This window comes from Zalophus californianus, chromosome 6, assembly GCF_009762305.2.
Source record: "Zalophus californianus isolate mZalCal1 chromosome 6, mZalCal1.pri.v2, whole genome shotgun sequence".
Taxonomy (NCBI): Eukaryota; Metazoa; Chordata; class Mammalia; order Carnivora; family Otariidae; genus Zalophus; species Zalophus californianus.
In genome coordinates, this window is record NC_045600.1 from 76,827,781 (window position 1) to 76,849,386 (window position 21,606).

The window sequence follows — 21,606 nt, forward strand, 5'->3', positions numbered from 1 at the left end:
TTCAGTATTATCATATACATAGTTCTAATTTCCCTGATTGTACATTCACTAATTCATTCATTTGTTTGTAATTAGTTTGAAGATCCAGACAACTTTCATGCATTGCCTTTGTTGGGTGTCTCTCAGTTTTCTTTTAATCTAGAAATTTCTGTACTCCATCTTATTTCTTTTTTTCCTTTGTAATTAATTTTTTTAAGACACCAGGTCATTTGTCCTGTGGAGTTTCCCACATTTTAGATTTTCTGATTGCATTGCCATGTTTTCATTTATTATGTAAACAGTTTGATCTACAGACTTGATCCCAGTAGGGGAAGAGTACTTCATAAATGCTATTGCATATTGTATCAAGAAATACATAATATCTATTTGTTTCTTTATGTTGTTAGTGGACACTAAAGATCTTTGCCTAGATTCATTATTTCATTAGAAGTTTGCAAAATAATGATACACCAACTCCATCATTTCTTCTTCATTAGCTGGAATACTTCTATGGTGAAACACTTTGCTTCTTCGTCTACTTGGTTATGTCATTGTTCCTTAATCCCTTCTTTTTTTCAAATGATGCTATTTCAATTTGATTATCTTTGGCTCAGTTTGAAATACGACATTTAAAAAAAAGGAAATTTTACTTACATATATTTTTCTTAGTCTCTAGAAAAAGAGATCAAAAACCATCTTACCTTTTTGAAATCTGTGTCTTGCATGAGAACAATACTCCCCTTTCTCAGTAACCAATTAAATATAAATCTTTATTTTGACATGTCATTGATATTTTCTGAGTAGTAATACAATCTCCCGTGGATGGTTTCAGTCGAATTCAGCATGGGCTTAACAGTGGAGACTCTCTCAGACCTCATTGCCCTTCAGGTTTTTACTCTGTTTTGCCTCAAGGTTGTTTTACCCAGGTACACAGCAGAAGACTTGCAGAGGTCCTGAACCAAAAGATACCGAGATATACACACTAACGGTTTAAAATTTTGCTTTATTGCAAACATAAAAAAACTCCCCATAAAACTAAAGATATTCTGAATTAGCTGATGGTCACAGAGGATGCAAACAAGCTATTTATAATACTTTAGCTTAATTAAGTGGAACGAAATATTTAAGGATGAATATTAAACCTCAAAAGATGTTGCAGCAGGGGATTTGAATTTGGGCAGGGGCAGCTAAAGGGATCCACCATCAAAATATGAGAAAGGGATTCTTCAGTGATTTTTTAGGAGCTAGATTTTCTAGAAAAATTGAGTTTCTGGTAAATTCAAACCAGGGAACTGTGACGTGACACAGGAAAGGAAAATTGAAAGAAATGAAACAGATATATCAGCAGGAAAGCTGATCGTCTTTTGTCAAAGAGATGAGCTTTTTTGATGTAGTCTGAGTTTGGAAAGGAATTCTCCAGCTCTAGCGACAGAGTGGTATCCTAAGCAACACCACTCCTCCAAAGTTTGGTGGAAACCAGGTATGCCTGATTTCATCACCATGATGTGCAGCACTGTGGATATGAGTCTTCATAATGGAGGCAGCACCTGAGACTCAATTCAGTTCTTTTTGGGCACATCGCACTGTAGTGTATCAGGCTGCCGTGTGACATAGGTCCTTCCAGCTGTGTGGTATTCCAGTTACCAACTCCGGACTATAAACCTCCTTCCCATAGCACCCCAACCTCATTGGAGCGAACGTTCACTGTGAGTGAGCTGAGAGATTAGTTCCCCCACACCTTTTCCAGTACTCTCCTCTAGACAAGAATGTGCTTTCATGAAGCCGTAGGGAATTTACATGTCAGCGTTGGAAATGTCATAACATCGCAGCTTTCTTGGACTCGTGGGCACCATTTTAGTTCTTTCTCCTGTTCCAAGCACCTCCGGTCCCCACCACAGAGTTGGCTCCTAAGTTCTAAAAAAAAAAAAAAAAAAAAAAAAGTCGCCTCTATTCCATGTCTTCATTTAGTAATGCATTCCAGATGAATAGAACCCAAGCTTAATTTTGCTTTAGAATCATGTGACTGACACTGGCATCCGAAGGTCACTTAGGAGCCCAAGCTGTGTCAGTTACATTTCGTGCTGAGCCTATGTCTGGTCGTGAATGGAATGCACTTGGCCTTGTATTGTCATCCTGATGAAAGGACTCCCTGTGCTGCTGTTGGCCGAGAGCACGTGTTTGGATGTGAGAGGGGCTGCAGTGAGCCCCACCTGGGGCTGGCCAGCTGGGAGCCAGGCAAGGTCACACAGCACATCAGCCCTGGTGAAATGACCCCAGTGCCGAGGCTGTTCTTCAGCCTGTGGTCATACGGTCGTCATTGTCAGTGCCCAAAGACAGACGCACTGACTTGCATTTCCCGAACTCACAAGGAGCTGATGTATAAACCAGAAAGCAAGCATAGTCACTGAGGGAAAAGAATTTTCCTTTGTCATGATGAAACTGTCACATCGGTTCATCGTTGCATCCCTATCACTTGCCTCTCCTCTCACTGTATTTGTTGATGCTCTTTTCCCCCTTGCTGGGATGACAGTGTGGTCACCTTGATAATAGCTTTGGGTATGTCCGTTCACATATGTTACCTCCCATAGCTGGATAATCCACTTTTTTCCTGGTTCGACTCTTAAGAAGTAATCTTGCCATCCTCCTTTGTAAAGGTGGTCACTTTTCTCTTGTCCACGAGACACTGCCTATGATGTCTATTCAAGAAGTGGAATTTTGAAGCTCTGTACCTCCAGGTCTTACGGATAACAAGTTTGCTCCTTTATGTCCTGTTGTGTTTTTTTTTTTTCTAAGAATTTCTCTGATAATTAAACCTTGTTTACAACTAATCGGGCTAACATATCACATATAAAAGCCACTCGTTTTTTCTTTAAAATTTAATTTGATTTAAAAAAATAGACTGAACCTTAGAATAGATGGAATCAGAATGTCGTGTGTCCCACTCCAGTGCATTTGGGCAAAACTTTCTTCCTTTCCTCCTGCCTTCCTGCCTTCCCTCCCTCAGGAAACATGGATTGAATGCCAGTTCTGTATCAGGCACCATGACCACCCCAACATGTAAGATCCAGACTCTCACATTCTCAGGAGTGCGCAGGATGGTGGGAGAAACATACAAAAACAGCCTCCAAGGCGACAGTAGAGTTGCCCTTGAAATAACAGAGAGGTGTATCTTGACTCCTCCTGTGAAACTTAAGATGAGTCTTAGAAGATGAAACAGTGGTCATCACATGCAAGACAGAAGGCATGTGAAGAGGAGCTCTGCTAGGATGTATAGATGACACATGACTGCGGGCTGTTTCAGGGCCTGGGGCTAGAAGGCAAGTGGCATCCAGACCAGGAAGGGCCCTGAACATCATACAAACTTTGGACATTATCAGTAACTGGGAGACACGATTTAAGAGTGTCAATGCTGTGATCCAAGTCCGAGTACAGAATACCTCTCAGGCTGTGGAAGACAGGCCTCCAAGACCTTGCGTCCTCTGGTCCCAGCCGGTACCTTCGACTTCACTTGGTCGTGCTTGCTTCCTGTCTCCCTGAACGCTAACCACAGCAGTCCTCCTTGACTCCTTAAAAAGGCCAAGTTCTTTTCTTTTCCTGTGTCTATGAAAGTGTAGCACTTTGTGAGCAGCATTTCACATTCCCTCTGTTTGAAATGCTTTTCTACCCCACTAGAGTGAGCTCCTTTTCTTTGCTAGGTTTTGGCACAGAGGACACCTCAGAGACCCTCCTGAATGTAAGCTACCCTAAGTCAATTCTCTTCTATTCTACCCAACACTTAATACTTCATTTGTTCCTCTGCTTATGTTTCCATTTACACCCATCACCAGAGTATAAGTTCCAAGAGGGAGATTGCTCAGTGCTGTGTCACTAGTACCTTGCAATGTGCCTGGCACCTGGGTGATGATCTTCAAGGGTCTGTTGAATGGAGAAACAGAAATCATACCAAAGGTGGATAAATCTGTTAGAAAGGGATTGTGATGATTGAGATAATAAATGGTGAAGGCCAGAACTAAGGCTGTGTCTATAGAAATATAGGGGAGACCATATACAAGGGCTATTTGGAGAGAGAATTCCTCCATTTAGCCACATCAAAGGCAAGCAGTGATGGAGAAGAAGTCTTTATGCACCTTGGATTTCTGGCTTCAACAAGAATGCAATAATGAATGGTACCAAAACATAAACAGAAAGGTAGGAGAAAAAGCACAGGTAAAAGCAGGAAGATCAATTCTGTTTTAGATGATTTGAATCTGAAACAACTGGAGATATTGAAGCTAACGTGTTCAATGAGCATCTGAAAAGTCTAGCCTGATGTGAAGTAGGTAGGGCTCTGTTGGAGACAGAACATCGCCACAAAGGTATCTGTTTCTCTCTACCCAAGATGATGCTGGATATCTTGTAGAAGAAAGCCAAGTCCCTAAATGGACCGAAGTTTAAAGCACTGCATGACTCACGGCAGGACCTTGGTTGTGGGGGAAGAATGGTTTCAGGAGACTGACCATAATCCCCACAGCACTTGTATTTGGTCCAGGAGAGACTCTGAATAAGTGATTTACTTCTTGCTGGCTTTCCATCTGCTAAACTTGATGACTTGTATTTAAAAGCATTTTGGCATCCTTGGACACAGAGACTGCCTACATGATTGCAAATTAGTGTTTTCATTCCACGTTAGTGATTTCCTCTCATTCTTTTCCCAGGGGAGATGGAAAATTGCTGTTGACTGTTCTTGACATAAACCTCCGTATGCCTTGCAACAGACGAGGTGCCAGAAACCTCCTGGCATTCATTTGGAATTTCCCGTACACTCACAATTTGTATTTATAATATTTAATCTAACATCAAAATAAAACATTTTTCAGCTTAGTTCCTACCAGCCCAGAATCTCAGTTTGGGAGTTCAGTTGCATCAAAGACTATCTTTCTGTTTAGGAATCTCAGATCAAAATGTGAGAGGATGCTAGTTAGTTATGTGCTGGGAAGATCAGAATGTTCCCTCGACTTTGCTCCCTTTTACCTAATAATTTCTAGACATCGCTGTCAAGGCTAATGCCAGGTGGCTAAAACAGAATGAATTTTACCAGGCCTCTGAAATGCACCATGAATCGTCTAGGATTTTCCTGAGGAACGTTCTAAGTCTAGCCTGGAAGACTCTGTACTGAAGGCATGTGGTCTCTGAAATTTTTATGGTGCACCCCTACCAGTAAAAAGATTCGGGACCTGCTTCTCAAGCTGTGTTCTCTGAAACATGTATATCATGTAAACGTGTGACAGAACTAATATTCACATTATAAAACACATGCCAAAATATGAACTCAAGTGAGACTAATATTATTTCTAAATGTCTTGCTAATTTTAATTTTGATGGCTTTGGGTTCTCATTGGCTAATGTCTCACAGCTCAATATATCAATAGGGTGCAAATCACTATTAACAATAGTGTATCTAAATCCACATTTCAAATAGCCCCTTGATAAATTCTCTTATAATTTATGGAGATCAGTGTCTTGGCAAATCCGATTCAACTATCCTTGCTCTTTAACTCCTTCCACAGCTGAGGGAGAACTTGAACTGGCAGTCAAAGTGTCTGCTCTGCCATTTTCTTATTGTAGATGGGTTGTCTTCTGGGGTTTCCCTGCAGGAATCTTTGGAAGCCAACTTGTTTATTTTGTCAAGTTTAGTTTAGTTAAAACCAGATTTTAGAATCAGAAAACTTCATTTATTTGGGCCCCCCAAAATCGGAGGATGTTGAAAGCAAAAGAGCAAGTGAGGATGCCATGTAAGGAATTTACAAAGAGGACATGTGCTCCTTACCTTCGGACCTACTGAATGAAGGTGCCAGGGTCAATCAATTTATTAAATACTGAGAGAGCTCAATTTTTAAAAAGGACGGCCCGATGAATCAAAACAATAGCTCTGATCCTTCCCTTCCCTTTTTACCTTTTCCTTCCTCCTCCTGAGTCTAAAACACCCGAGCGGCAGGGTTCCCACCCACCTCTTTCTGAGCCACGGTACATTCCTTCACTCACCGAGCTGAGTCCAGAAAGCACAGGGTGGCAATTCTTTGTACTTTACCTTCAGGCAACTGCTGAGACCATCCAATCTGCCTGGAATGTAATTTTGGCTTAAAAGAACCAGAACTAATAGAAGAACAGAAGCAGCTTAACCCAAACTGTTTCTCATTCCACTGCCCTACAGAGAATAGAGGGGATGACGGAGGCGAGGTTTTGGGAATTCTCTGCCTGTGCCCTTCTTTGAGGTTTGAACCATGGACAATTTTAATTGCACCTGTAAAATGGCACTGTGGGCACCTTGAGGCATGCATAGTAATGCCCGCACTTGGGTGAGAATTGGGAGTTTTGCTTTATAAGATTGAGCGACTGTGAGTGTTTGGAACAGATTAGATAAGTATCCCTTTTGGGACTGTTGTTTCTTCCACCTTCCAGCCAGTTCCTGCTCACTGGGTCATCTACACCTGCCTCCCATTTCCATCAAAGCCCGAATTAAGGTCTGTACCAACTAACATGCCACACTAGCAGGCATTTGGCAATGTAGGGAAGACTGTACATACGGTCCCTTGATAGTTCTTGTTCTTTATGGGTCTGGAGGCAACTTTTGTTTGTGTTTCTTCATGCTCCATGCCTTTGCTTCCCTTTTTAGTCTGCTCTGGCATGCAGTATAAAATTGCACTTATTCATATCTTTTCAAGAAAATTAGACTTTATATTACTCTAGAGTTTATTTTCTTTTTATATTTACATTTTCTTTTTTTTGAGATTTTATTTATTTGGCAGAGAGAGAGCACAAGGGGGGGGAGCATCAGACAGAAGGGGAGGGAGAAGCAGACTCCCCGCTGAGCTGGGAGCCCGATGAGGGGCTCGATCCCAGGACCCCCAGGGTCATGACCTGAACAGAAGGCAGATGCCCAACTGACTGAGCCACCCAGATAACCTATATTTACATTTTCTTTTAAGACAATGCCTTTTCAGTTTCCACATTTCTATTTTTTAGAAATTCTTTTTGCTATGATTTTAACTGCAATACTGATTATTTTGAATAACTGCAAATAGCTGACAAAGATTAAAGTTGGGAGGATTGTTTTATTATGCATATTGAGATAGCATATTAGAAATGAATTAAGTTTAAGTGATAAATAATGGTGAGGTTATGGATGTCTGTAATATACAAATGAAATTTTTGTAGCATGGGCTATATATAGTTCCCAGTAGGAGGCTGCTGATGAATGTAAAAAGCATGCAATGCCATTTAGAGACAAGTGTCGATATAGGCTATTGTGGGTAGCTGGTTCACTGATTTTTTTGTTTGTTTTTTTAAGAGGGTGAGGATTTTAGGTGGAGTGATTATTTATAGCCCAACACTTACAAAGGATAAAAGAAGTGCAATCAGGGGCGCCTGGGTGGCTCAGTCGATTGAGCACCCAACTCTTGGTTTCTGCTCAGGTCATGATCTCGTGGGTCCTGGGATCCAGCCCTGGGCATTGGGCTCCACACTCAACAGGGAGTCTGCTTGAGATTCTCTCCCTCTGCCCCTCCCCCCACTCACATGCATGTGCACTTTCTCCCCTCTCTCTCTCCAATAAATAAATAAATCTTAAAAAAATATAAGTGCAATCATAGTCCAGTAAATTTAATTATGGAGCTGAGCTTGGGAAATCAGGCTGTGTGACTTCATGCATTAGTTTCATCATCTGTAAAACTAGGGACAGCAATAGCACCCATCTCCTACAATTAAATGTAAAATACTTAGAACAACACAGGAAGCCCCCAATAAATGCAGAAATTAATTTATTAAGTATTCATCCCCAGTAACGTCTGCCTACTATACCCACCGTCTGGTGTAGTAGACAGAGATTATTTTAAGCTGCTTTAATAATTGGTGTCCTTAGCATTTCATGTGGATAGGTGTAGAGAGCTAGGCTTTGTGTGAACCTCTATCCGCACAGGTGTGCCTGGTGCTAGAGGCAGGGCGTAGTGGCTAGTAGGGAAACGGAAGGCCCATTGACAATGGCGAAGAGACCTAGTTCCAGAGCACTCAGTGGAGGCAAGTTCTCCCCCCTCCACCCTTCTCCCTGCCAGGCCCCCTTCTTTCCACCTTGTGCCCAGTTTTATCACGAATTTGGTCATCCCTCTCCGTGACAGCCTTGTTGTTATGAGGTAAGCCTGTGGGGAAAATGTTCCTGTTTGTACCTTTCCTCAGCTCTCAGATTCTACCACTGCCTCGTTCCTTGACCCCACATCCTTGCCTTTTCCTTGGTAGAGGTCAAGGTAGTTGCTCTGTGGGAGTGTTGAGGGGGTAGGTTACCTGAGAGTTTTAAAAAACCCAAAGCCTTCTTTGATACGGTCCCCATTTCATTCTCTTTCCCTTTACAAGTTGAATCATTTAGCAAGCCCTAAGAATATCAGTCATTTGGGCAAAACAGCCAAGTTTCACATTGGCCATTTGGAAGTTAACATTGTTAAGAAAATAATCTCTACTAATAGAGTCAAATAATCCTATTAATCTTTGCTTTCACGGGCTGAGAATAAATCTAGTCCATTTGCAAACAATTATTAAACACCCACTTTGTGCAAGATGTTCATGCCAACTACTTATTGAAGGAAATGCAAGGAGGCATAAACTGGGCTGTAGAGAGGTCACACCTTGGACAGCCAGATTGACTTTGGCTCATCTAACAGACCAAGGAGTGTGCCTTTCCTTCTTGCCCAAAGGTCCTCCTTTGGTCGAAAAGATCAGCTCCTTTAAGTAATTGCTTGTTTCTTACCAATTAGAAGCCCATTGGACAGCAAGCACAGTCATTTTTGGTTTATTTGGAAATGGCACACTCAGGGATAGAAAAGCGTTCAGGGTTAAAAATGGCTGGAGGGCTGAGAGAATTCTGGCATGTTCTCTCTCCTTACCCTGGTCCTGTGAAAAGCTGCCTCCGACCCGGAGAGGGAATTTACCTATCGTGTGAGACCCTGACCCCGTGCATGTGCCTGAAGCAGGCACGTAGTTTTTATGTGTGCCTGGTAGTTTCAATCTGTGATACTGATCTGCTTTTTGTCCCTGCTGACGGTTATTATATCTTAATGGGCAAAACTCTACTCTAATGATCCTTGTGTATGTAATTCTTGGAGTACAGAGCAGGCACCAGAGGACCACATAAAAATGTTTGCCTCAATTTCCCTGCAAAAAAAAAAGGGGGGCCCAGAAACCAGACTTGACCAAGTAACAGATTTTTAAAGGTAAAGGAACCCAATAAAATTACCAGCTTTTCACAGCGTGTGTCTATTTCCTTTCGACATATTGTGAGGTGTAGGTGAAATATTCTAACCGAACTGACAGTGTGAGTGGGGATAACTAAGGAGAGAGGGAGATAAAAGTAAAAACCACCAGCAATGATTGATATTGCAGTAGCAGTGAGTTGTTGGGGTCTCCCCTTTGTGGATTTGACACTTCACCTTTCTGACACCATCTGCAGGAGTGTTGGTATAATGAGTCCTAGACAGATGGGAACAAAAGCTAGCATGGCTTGGAACTACTGTATCAGGGCTTCGAGGCATGCTGTAGAATTGTGTAGGCTGGTATTTGCTTATCCAGCTTATAAGATAAAAGTTGTGTGGGGTGTGTGTGTGTGTGTGTGTGTGTGTGTGTGTGTGTGTGTGTGACACAGAGCAAGAAAGACAGTGTTTTTTTAAAGTATAAAATGAAGGGAGCTACCCAATCCCAGGCAACTCCAAAAATAATTTAATCTATGACTGGTTTCTTTCTCTATTGTATGGTTAACTAATTAAATGGGTTCACATAAGGCTTCTAAGTTTGATGATAAGAGCCTTTAAGAATCGATTCTCTAATACATCATACCAGTATTTGGGGAACAGAATTATCAGGTATTGATTCCAACCCTATGTAGGAACCTAAAGTGTTCTTGGGGAATAGGAGGCAGAATTATGTCCACGCAAAACAGCTCTCCTAGGAGTCCTAGTAACTCTGCCATTTTACTTTGTAGAACTTTGACCGGTAATCTAACCTTCCTTGGCTACTCTGTAGAAGAGAAATAAGAGAATTCTAATAATTTCCTTAAGCTCCTGGGCTCAACCAGGATATCTCTTCATAATGCTTCTTCTACCTCTGAATTTTATTTTCCTTTTTTATTTGTGTTTTTAAGATCTTTACATGGAAGAGGGAAAACCTCAGTGGAATACTTGGCATTGACCCTAAATTAGTCTATCTAATTCTTCCTTCACGAGTAGTTTTCCTCTCTCCTGTTCCTCCCTCCAGGTCCTTGGTGTAAGATCAACAGGCCTATCCAGCTCTTAAGGCCCTCTGCCTATTTCTGGGGGTGGCGCAAAGCTCTTCCTCCAAATCTAGATGCAAGCCTCTGGTTTTTGTGGGTTGTTTTTTTTTTTAAGATTTTATTTATTTATTTGACAGAGAAAGCACAAGCAGGGGGAACAGCAGAGGGAGAGAGAGAAGCAGGCTCTCTGCCGAGCAGGGAGCCCGATGCAGGGCTCGATCCCAAGACCCTGGGACCATGACCTGAGCCGAAGGCAGATGCTTAACTGACTGAGCCACCCAGGCGCCCCAAACCCTGAGGTGGTTTTAACTCCACTTTCTTCAATCCCGTAGCTAGTTAGTGATACCACTCTGTAGCTCTCTCGTGTCCTGCTTCTCTGTCCTGTGCCTTCTATCCACAGTATTTGCTACCATTCGCTCACCAGAATAGGTTCTTAAAACCAGTTTTTCCAAATTTCGACATGTCCTATGGAATATAACTCTTGTTCAGTTCACTCTGCTGCTCCTAGCTGCTCAGTGCCTCCCTGCTGGATAGGGAGCGCGTTACAGGCTCCTCATCATGGCGTTCAGAATTCACCAGTCTTTGGCTCCAAAGTAGAATTAATGCTCTCCTCAAGCCAAACGTGAACTACCTGCCATTGCCTGCACCTTCCACGAGACTGTCTGCATCTGCTTCTTCCATTTGAAACGTCTCACATCCTTCCTGTTGGTGTTCACTGGCATTTGTTATAAATTTACAGATTGTCCTTGCTCGGAATAAATTTGGCGCAATTAATGGTAATTAATAAATGGGTATTTCACAAGTTTGCCTGAAGCAATATAACCGGTGAATTTTTACTCGTAACCTTTCTACCTAAGGTGATAGTGCTGTTTAAAAACATTTCTGGAGGTTAAGGATGAAGGGAAAGCTATTCTCCTCATTCTTTCTTTGAAAATGAGAAAATTTACTTGTGAAACTTAATCAGTTTTTACTATGGACTATTTAGGGCAAGCAGTGTATCTATACTGAGTGTGTGGATGAGGGTGTGATAACACAACTCAACCAACTAAACCTTGATTTTTTTTTTTTTTTAACCAGGGACTAATGGGGCTGAGCAAATTACCCTAATTCAGATACACCTCTCATAAGACATTTTCACCTGCCAAAATCCTATCCCTTTTTAAAGTTTCTTTAAAGAAACTTTCTTTAAAGTTTCTGCTCTCTTTTGATAAAGAGAGCAAGACCCCATGCTCTCTTTATCAAAACACTTTTCCTGATACCCAACAGGAGGACTCCATTTGGGGGGATTCCTGTGGCCTCTATCCCATCCACACACTTTTATCGCTGTCACACCCCAGGTGCCATGGCCGGGTGCTGGGGTCATCAAGATGCATATAAATGATCCATGATTACAGGATTTTTGTGGTCCGACAGAAGGAGGGGAAACTGTTCTGCTACACACCGTAGTACGGGTCCTTTATTAGACTCTCTTCCCTTGTGTAAAATACACATGCAGGGCCACGGAAGAGGAAAAGAATGAGGATGTAAGAATCTGAAGGTCAAGGAGTTCCTTCCAGGGCAGGAAACCTCTCCCCGAGGCCTTTCGGGGGTGAGGAGGCGTAGGAAGGGAAGAAGTCATGGTTATGTTGCCCCAAGAGGCTGGAGCACAAGGTATCTGGGAGAAGTGCAGGGGGTAGGAGATGAGATTGGAAGTGTAGTTTGGGGCCAGAAAGGACTGGGCTTAAACATCAGGCCAAGGCATTTGGACTTTACCTGCTATTTAAAGGAAAGACATAAGAGGTATTGCAAACATCAAAGTAAAATGTTGAGACCCGTGGTTTAGAAAAATAACGTTGGTACTATGAATGGTAGATTGGTAGGAAAGATGGAAGTTGGAGATGCAGATGAGGTTGACTTTCTGAATGGACCCAAAGGTACCTTGTATTTCTCTTAAGACATTTGAGGCATTATTTTCTGTAATTACAACTATTTGTGTATATACCTTGACTATTAATAATGCTTCCTGAGGTTGTGCTTCAAGCAGGGTTTTGTGAAGGACCAAATGGGTTTAATAGCAACGACTCCTATCTGAAACACTCCTGAATTCTGCAAGTTTCATTTATAGCACAAACTACTCTGTAGCCTGCTTTCTCTAATTCTTTCCAGATGTTAAAGGAGATAAGGCATTAACAAGCATTAAAACACATTAACCATGTGTATATTTGAAATCATAATAGTCATCGTTCATTGGTACCATTTTGAGTTCATACCATGGTCTAGGTGCTATGCCAAGCATACATATTCCCTCATTTAATATTTTTAGCACGTGATATTAGACCCATGTTTTTATGGATGTGCTGAGGCTCGGCCAGGATCACATAGTGTGTAAGTTTTGATCCTTCTGTGACAGTAGTCTTGGTCTTTTTCTATACCTTAAGCTTATTCCTTCACCAGAAAAAAGAAACTTCCTTGCTCAGTTACCTCTCCCTGGAAAGTTCTTCTCCCAGACATTTACAGAACTGACCTCTTCAGCTCTTAGCTTAAATGTTGCCTCCTCAAAGAAACCTTCATCACCCATCCTATCTAATGCTGCTCATTTCTTTACTTTCTTCGCTGTATATTATCTGAAATCATTTACTTGTTTATTTTCTGTCTCCTTGGCTAGAGTATAAATTTCATGAGATTAAGTGTTTTGGACTTCTCACACACTTTTGATTTATATAATCAAAATTTTAGAACAGTTTCTACTACTTAATACACATTCAACAAATATTTAGTTCAGTGCTGGGTGAATGAATGAATCAGTGTCTCCAGAGCCCCATATTTGTTCTCCAGTCCCATCCTCTAGATGTTTCCTTGCTGCTGCCTAGCACACTGGAGAAGAATTGGCTGACCATACTACCTGTCAAACCATGTATCTGGGACCCAGACTGATTAACTTTTAAAAACCAAACATTTACTCATGAGAAAAACAACCCACAGGTCATTCTGTTTCTCATTGGTTAAGATAACTCCGTTACATCTAAGCTTGCAGTTCAGATAGAGTACCTACAACGTAGGATTAATTTAGGACAGAACTTGTCTGAGGAACTGTTTGTAGAACTTTACCTTTTCTTACTGCATTCCTGTTGGCCAGTTTTTGTAGGAGAATATTGGAATTGACATAAATGAGGCATTGTTCCTGGCTATTTTTTTTTAAAGCACCAGACATACAGAAATTCATGGTCTTTCTAGTAAATTTGTGAATTCATATGGTCTCCACATACAAAATAACCATCCTCGGAGGGTAAATTCTTTCATTCTTTCCTCGAGCTCCATTTTTCTTTTGTGGTTTCAGATTGGACTTTTTAGAAATGTGATTTCCCTTTGTCTTAGTGGAATCTGAGCTGACTTTGTCACTAGTATGTTAACCTCTTCTTTCCCCCACTCTCTTATATCTAAGAATAGCTTGCTGAGTAACCCTAAGTTAGAGAAGGTGGCCTGCGAAGGAATTTTAAGTACATTTCTCGGTGTTCTGTGAAGTTACATGATCTTAGCTCAGTTAATTAACTTTGTTAAAATTGTATAAGGGGGTCCTTACGATTCGACTACAGAAGGTGCAAAACAATTTGAAAGGAAACTGCCCTTTACCTTGATCCCTACCTTCTCCAAAAGCCATGGTGTAATGGCAATGAACAGAATAATGGTTGACGAGCAAAATTTTAGGGCATTCTAAATATCACTGGTTGGTTTAATAAAATTAATTAGCCTGCCACGGAGAAAATTTACTAGCGTGCTGGTTAATTTCACAATGTAAAGTCAGAGAAGGGAGGTGGGGTTGAGAGAACAAACCTTATTAGTTTTGAATAATTATTTAAAGATGTGGAGCTGCCTATTTCAAACACTTTGATTGCCAAATCCATTAAGGCTTTACAATCTCAATGTTTGTATCCCAGTATATATGGGAAGGAATCTCCCTAGGTGAAATCATAATCATATTAGTGAACAGCTAAATGACTTAAAGATACAGAACAACAAGTAGAATCCTAATAAAACCATGGGAATGAGAACTTGCCTTAAGACTAACTCATGGGAGGTTTCCATAATCTTAATTTGCCATTGATGCAATTATTGCTCTTTCTTGTCTTTTTAATCCAAACAAGATGTTTGCAGTGGCCATGGAAAGGTGCCTAAAATCACATGCCTGAATTCATTTAATTTGCCAACATTGTCTTTTTTTCTCTCTTCCTGGTAATGGGCAAGAGTCAGTTCTGGTACATTAGGTACTAAATCTCTTCAATTACCAGCCGGGAAGAAAGATTTAAAATTGTGCTTCAAACCTACAGACTGATTTAGTTTTAAAGCACAAACCCTTCTCCTGTGGAGCCGAAATTAAACTGCAGAAAGGACACAGAACTTGAGGAATTAAACCAGGCAGGGCCAAGGCTCAGGCCAGTGATAGGAACCATTTTGGTTTCTTTCATCGGAGCCCCCCTGGCGCAAAAGGAAAGGGAGCAAGAACAGGCTGAAAGATACAACTTGTGTAAAAGAAGTGCAGTGTTATATTGCCTGGAAGCTAGATGTGGAGTATGGCTAGCTCATTAGTGTAGGGGAGTCTAATTAAACCTCTTATCTTTTTTTTCCCTCTCTCTTTTTGGGTGCTTGGCAGCCATTTTCAATGTGGATGACTCTGTGGTTGATCTGGAGACTCTGGCAGCCTTATATGAAAATGTAAGTATCAAAGACATACAGAGGCAGAGTTTTCAGATTTTTATATCTTCACTAATAAAAAAAATGTTAAGGTCTAAAAGATGGTTATATGTGACTCCTTCTGCTCCCCTCCCCCAATTGTTAAGCCATTCACTTCTTTGGCCGTGAGGATTTTGATATAGCATGGGAGAGATTAAGGTATATTTTCTATAAACATACATTCAAATGAGAGCAAATGTGAGAAAAGCACTGAGTTCTGACCCCACTGTGGTCTCTTTGCACGCCTGCGTGGGAGGGTGGTTCAAGGTAGAGACCCTTTCTAGGCCGTGGAACCCAGCCCTGCGGCTTACTGTCGGAGTAAGTGAAGCTAAACTACCAGCTTACTGTAGGTGTACACCAGTGCTTCCTCGGGAATGGGAATACTAATACCAGCTCGGATGATTACTTTCAAATCAGATGAGCTCATGACATTGAATGTGGGAAGTAGTATAAGATGGTAGGTGTGTGCTTTGGCTTTAGAGTCAGATAATTTTAGATTTGAGGTCCCACTCTACTGTTGACTGCTGAGTAACTTTGGACCAGTTAAATTCCTTAAGTCTGTTTGATCATCAGTACAATGGGGATTATAAAGGGCTCTATGTGATTTTTGTATTAAACAGAATTCAATATAGGCAGCAGTAGCAATATATTTTGAAAATACACAGCGCTGTACACATATGTGGTCTTTAAATTTAGGCTATATGTGGAATAACCAGCAGAATTGGCAGGCTCTCTTGAGAGGATGACACAGGAGAGTTAAAATTCCCATGGTTTTTAACATTTCTGATTCATTGACTGTTAGGATTTGAAAACAGAGTGAACCAGATTCTCTTTATTGAAGTAGGAGTATTTCCCTGGGAGCTGCCTGGAGCTCTATAGTATTCTCCGGTCAGCAAGTTAAAAAAAAAAAAAAAATGATTCATTTCAATGCTACATCTCCTGGGACCTTAAGTCCCTTATAGAAAACTTCCAGAGTGCAATAATCCAACCTCGTGGGATTGCTACTTCCTTACACATTTTCACATTCTTTATATATATCAGGAGCTGTTTAGTACAACTGGGTGGGAACTTCTCACGTTCCATCAGTAAAGCTTTTGTTAATAGACAGGAAGGTGCACAAATACCAGGCCATTGGGAGCTAACAGTACATTTGTGGAGTACCTGGAAGGCAGCGTGGTGTGATGAGAGAAAGAGATTCTGAGTCAGGCCCTTTATCCAATATTCAGTATGAGCCTTGGTAGGATCATCTGAAATACGAAGATACAATAATTGATATTGAAGGACTTTGTAAAAGGCAGAGTGCCTTCTAGGTGCTTTTTGTTGTTCCCGTGAGCTCAGGACTGTGCACGGGGGCCGTACTCATTAGCTGGGTAGATTGAGAAAATGAGGTAACTAAATGCCAAAAGAAGCAGTGCAGATGAGTGTTTACCAAATTCAGAAAAAGAAAAGGTGGAGACTAGAAATGAAAAAGTCAGGAGCATACATAAGTTAGAGGGGCTGTTCTAAGGGTCAGGAAACAAATGCTAAGGACAGTGGATTGATAACCTGCTTACATGGGAAGAGACGGGGCTTCAAAGGTGGCAATCCAACGTCCTGACTTCTGGATCCCCCTACAGTCTCTTGTTATGACCGTTTGCTTTAGCCAGTGGTTCTCCAATGTTAGCATGCGTCAGAATCTCCTGGAGGGCTTGTTGCCCCGCACCCCCTGCCCCAGCTTCTTATGACCGGGTTAGAGCCAATCATTTGCATTTCTAACTAGAAACAGGTGGGTGATGCCAATGCTGCTGGTGCAGAGACCACACTTGGAGACACATTGCTTTAGACAGATTTTCATTGTTCATTTTTTGTGTGCTTTGTTTGATTCCTGTCTCAACCCAGAGAGCACAAGAGGATGAACTGGTTAAAATAAGGAAGTATTACGAGACATCCAAAGAAGAAGAATTGAAGTTGCTGGATAAACCTGAGCAGTAAGGACGCTTGAACACTTCTCCGTTAGGCCAAAAGAACAAGCACGATCTCTGTCTCCCTGCCTCCCCGCTCTGAGTAATCGCACCTAAACTGTGCAGTGAGCTAAGTCATAGCACCATCATCCCCGTGACCTCCTGCACGCAGCTGAATGACCTGGCTTCCAGGAAAGGCAGCCCGGGGATTTGTGCTGCTGGATCTAATATGTCTGAACCTCTCTCCCCACCCCTCATGATTCCCCTTTCTCGTTCTAGCAGCTTGTTAATTCCTCCTAGACTAAACATTCTAGCCAAAAGGGTAACTGAGGAAGGAAAGCATTGCTCTGTTTAAGGTTCTGCTGATGCAGTTAAAAAGACAATGGCAGACTCACAGAATTCAAATTGGTTTTCCTAAATGTATCCAGTAAACGTAGCCTGAACTTGCCGGCTTTCTCCCAAATCCCTCCACCTGCTCTGCCCAATTGACAGGTGACCTTTTCATCCTTTTCACATCTGCTCATTTTTCTCTCCGTCTAGAGTTGTTTGCTCTACGGTTTGGGCTGTCGAGCCATGGCCTTTGAAAACCTAGACCTCTGATGAGGAACAGAGTGGCTCTTGCCTTGGCTGGGCTCTTGGGGTCTGCACACCACAGATAAGTGTATGGGACTCTGTAGCCCCTGGACCCCAACTACATTTTCATGGCCCAGGACTGAGGATGTGGAATGGGTCTAGAGTGGAGAGAGGGATCCTTTGCCTGTCACCACCTTGAATGCTTCATTCATGTCCAATTCAGGCCACTCCCCTCAGTCTGGAGATGAGGCAGGGGATAGAAAACACAGCAGAAACTAAGAAGTCAGGTTTAGGGCAACAAGTGAGCCCTAGAGACATCTAAGTTTCCGTGGCTTGTATTGAAACTTTCATGGCTTGCCCTTGGGTCCACTAGAATGCCCCACTCCCCTTGGATTGCCTGGACAAAATGACTGGGTGGGGGATTTCTAGGTTTACTCAGTTATTGGCAAGCCTTTGTGATAATTTTGGGAACGTTAGATGAATTGTTCTCACATGGAACAGAGGCCAGGAACCACTCTCTACCCCACCCCCACCCTGCCCCAAGTTAGTTCACGAAGGCTAGGAATCTTGTGAATCAGTGCAAAGGGGGTTCTGCTGCCCTTCTGGCCCATCAGTTTGAGCTACTCTCCCTACCAGTTCCTGCCCCTGACCAGTCCTGTGGTCCACTCCCAGGTCATGTTTCCTAATAATAAATTAATTCCCACTAAGGTGCTAACAACTGAACATGAAGTGACTCATCCTGGGATATTTAGATACCGACAAGGCCATGGGGAGTATTTGAAGACTGTCTTAGTTAGCTTGGTGGCTATAACAAAGTACCCCAAGCAGGGTGACTTAGAAACAACAGAGATTTATCTCTCATAGTTCTAGAGATTGGAAGTCTGAGATTGGGGTGCCATTATGGTTTGGTCTTGGTGAGAACCCTCTTCCAGGCAGACTGCCAACTTTTCTTGGTATCCTCACATGACAGAAGGCAAAGAGAAGGAAGCAAGCTCTCATGTCTCTTCTCCTAAGGGCACTAACTTCACTCATAAGGGCTCAAGGCTCATGACTTAATTCCCTCCCAAAGGCCCAGCCCCCTTAAACCATCACATTGAGGGTTAGGACTTCAACATACAAATTTTGGGGGAGCATAAACATTCAGTCCTTAACAGGGACAATAGGGCATATCAAGCATTTGGGTTGTGCTGGCTATGCTACACTGAGCAATGATCTCTCAGCCTAGAGCTCACATACCTTTCATGTAAGAGATCATAGAGTATTTTAGGCTTTGTTGGAAGTACGTAAACCATAGACAACATGTAAACAAATGGACATGACTGTGTATCAGTGGAATTTTATTTAGGGACCCTGAAATTGGAATGTTATTTGTGTAGACGTCATAAAATGTTATCTTTCTTTTGATTCTTTTTCACTCATTTAAAAATACAAAAACCATTCTTAGTTGGTGGGCCATCCAGAAATGAGTGAGGAACTGAATTTGGCCTGTGGGCTATAATTTGCCACCTCCTTCTCCATGCCCTGGGAGTGGCTGACCCCGTGAAATGAAGAGTGGGTTTCTGTTACTGGAAGTGTTCCCCTTTTCCTTTTGGGTTTATGTCTTTCTAGCATTATTTTTGAAGACTGATTGCCAGGACACAGAATAATGGTGGCAGGTAATTAACAGATAAATTTATGATTCCTGCTTTCTCTACGGGATGACCTGGATAAGGGAGCATTTTCAAAGTTTGAAAATCGTCATGGCGATGGCTTCCCAAAGATGCCTAGCTATCACTGACAGCAAAGAGGACCGTCGTGTTGTCCCAGTGAGGTGATGTGCTCAGGCTCAGTTGCTGGAGGGTGAGGTACACAGAGGTTGGGGCTTCAAGCCTGAGTGCATTTCACCTTTGCCCTTGACCTCCTGCATAGTGCAGCATTTGTTTGATTTTAGCCAGAGTCCGATTTCCTGGCAACTTGCTTGCCATCGGCTCCAAGTTAGTTGACTATAAGCATGTTTTACATACTGGAAAATATGAATCATTTATAGTTTCAACATTGCGATTTCCTAAGATCCCTGTGATGTCCAGTCCTATAAATCATAGCATGGAGAGGGTGGTCCCATCCCTCACCTCATCAGCTTTCTTGCAGCCCAGTGCCAGATTGAGAATGCCATTTCCCATAGAGGTGTCATCTACTCGGGCCCGGGCTGTCTGAGAGCCACTCCCTCCAAGGATGGCCCTCAACTCTTTGCATTCTGCCTTGGGATGGTGGTGAGGGGAGGGGAGGCTCTAGCGGGTTTCATTAGGCCAAACACATGCTTTTTGTAGCCTAGATTGAGGACACAACCTCATCTTAACTCAGAATTCCTGTGGGTTTCCACTTTTATATCCCATCACATGGTTTTCATAATAATCAGAGTTACAGAACTTCAAAACAAAGGTATGTTTACTTTTATGGGCATTCCTTCCTTCATCTCAGTGTCATGGAAAAAAAAAAGAAGAAGAAGAAGAAGGGGGCACCTGGCTGGCTCAGTCAGTACAGCAGGCGACTCTTGATCTCAGGTTCTTGAGTTCAAGCCCCACATCGGGCGTAGAGTTTACTTTAAAAAAAAAAAAAAAAAAGGAAGAGGAAAGAAAAGAAAAAAGATTATGACCTGGATGTAGGATAAGCTTTTTTTTTTTTTTTAAAGCTGGTAATTAGAATCTTATTAAAACCCAAGTCTCCCTTAAAACAAAGTAAAAGAGGCACGGAGTATAAGCTAAGGAAACTTCTTTGGGTATGGAAAGAAGGGTTCAGCTTTGCTCCTATGGAAAAGCACTCTTGGTGAGAGATTGCAAAATGTCAAAGTAATGATGTTATGTGCTGACCGAGACTTTCAGAAATATCAGGTAATCATCATTTCAGCCCCAAAATGAATTTAATAGCTGTTAGTGGATTCTCTCCTTCTCTAAATTCATGCCCAACTCTTTCTGCCCATTTTAGTTTGTGCCCCCTCTTCTGGTGGTTGGCCTGGAAAGTATGTAGCTCTTCCAACTTAATTTTGCAAAGGGCACCAGGGCCCAGTTGCTGACAGTGAGCTTCTGTGTGTAGGTTAGCCTACACCTTTAGCTTTAAAAATGTGTTTTACCATAGTTTTTAAGATTGATGTCCACTTAATGAGTGCCTGCTTTGTTCCACACACTGAGCTGTGAACTCTGTCTTCCTAGGTAAGCTGATGTGGAAAAGTAAACAACTATCTGTAGAAGAGGATCTCTGTTATAGACTATTATCTAATTCAGGGAGCAAGAAATAGTAGTTGTCTCCCTTCAGGAAGAAATATTTTGTCATATCTCTGCAGACATTTGCCTCCAGCCTTCACTTAACTTTGCCTGTGTGAAATAGACCCTTAGAGAATGCTGCATGATAAAGGGAGTTCATTATGTATTTATTTTCATACGCTAAAGGTAGTGCCTAGCTATCACTGACAGCAAAGAGGACCGTCGTGTTGTCCCAGTGAGGTGATGTGCTCAGGCTCAGTTGCCAGTAAATTGGGTTTAATCTCCTATTTGCATAGCAGGAGATAACTCGTTGTGGTTCAGTATAATTGCATTGACTTTCTGTTCCTAAAGTGACTTATACACCATACATTTATATGCCATCATAGAAACCCATGAAAATAATAAGAGAAATAAAAATGGCTTTGCTGTCAATAATAGAACACAGACCCTTGGAGTTCCTTAAGTGTGCCAACATTTTATAATTGTTGAATTGATATTGCCAGGTAAGGAATGCTGCCATGGTGGATCTTTTTCAGCGTCTTTTTTTTTTTTTCTTTGTGATTGTATATGAAGCTAGATGATTCATTATTCATTTCTGCAGATTTTTACATGAGTTAGCCCAGATCCCGAATTTTGCTGAACGGGCCCAGTGCATAATCTTCAGATCTGTCTTTTCGGAGAGTATCTCCTCCTTGCACCGAAAGGTAGAGATCGTCACAAGAGCTTCTAAGGTATGTTTGCTGTCTAATTTAAGAGGCCAGTTTTGCCTTAGGGTACAGGAGCAAGTAGGGAGTGGGAGAATCAACTGGAGTCCCTTTGTAGAAAACCTTTGAACTTAAGATTGTGTGTTTTTTTAAGAATAGCTGTGATGATTATCCTAAGT

The 21,606-nt window shown here is 41.9% G+C and overlaps 1 protein-coding gene across 6 annotated transcripts in view; it reads left to right on the forward strand.

Moving 5' to 3' along the window:
* Positions 1-21,606, forward strand: part of FMN1 (formin 1) — a 443,362-nt gene that overhangs the window by 273,537 nt on the left and 148,219 nt on the right. For all 6 annotated transcript variants that reach the window (XR_003515832.2, XR_003515833.2, XR_003515834.2 and 3 more), the window contains 3 exons: positions 14,895-14,956; positions 16,853-16,941; positions 21,325-21,454. Coding sequence is in view for 2 of the 6 variants with exons in the window: in XM_027571393.2 (XP_027427194.2) it covers positions 14,895-14,956; positions 16,853-16,941; positions 21,325-21,454 (281 nt within the window). In the remaining 4 variants the exon portion in view is untranslated. The remainder of the gene's footprint in view (positions 1-14,894; positions 14,957-16,852; positions 16,942-21,324; positions 21,455-21,606) is intronic.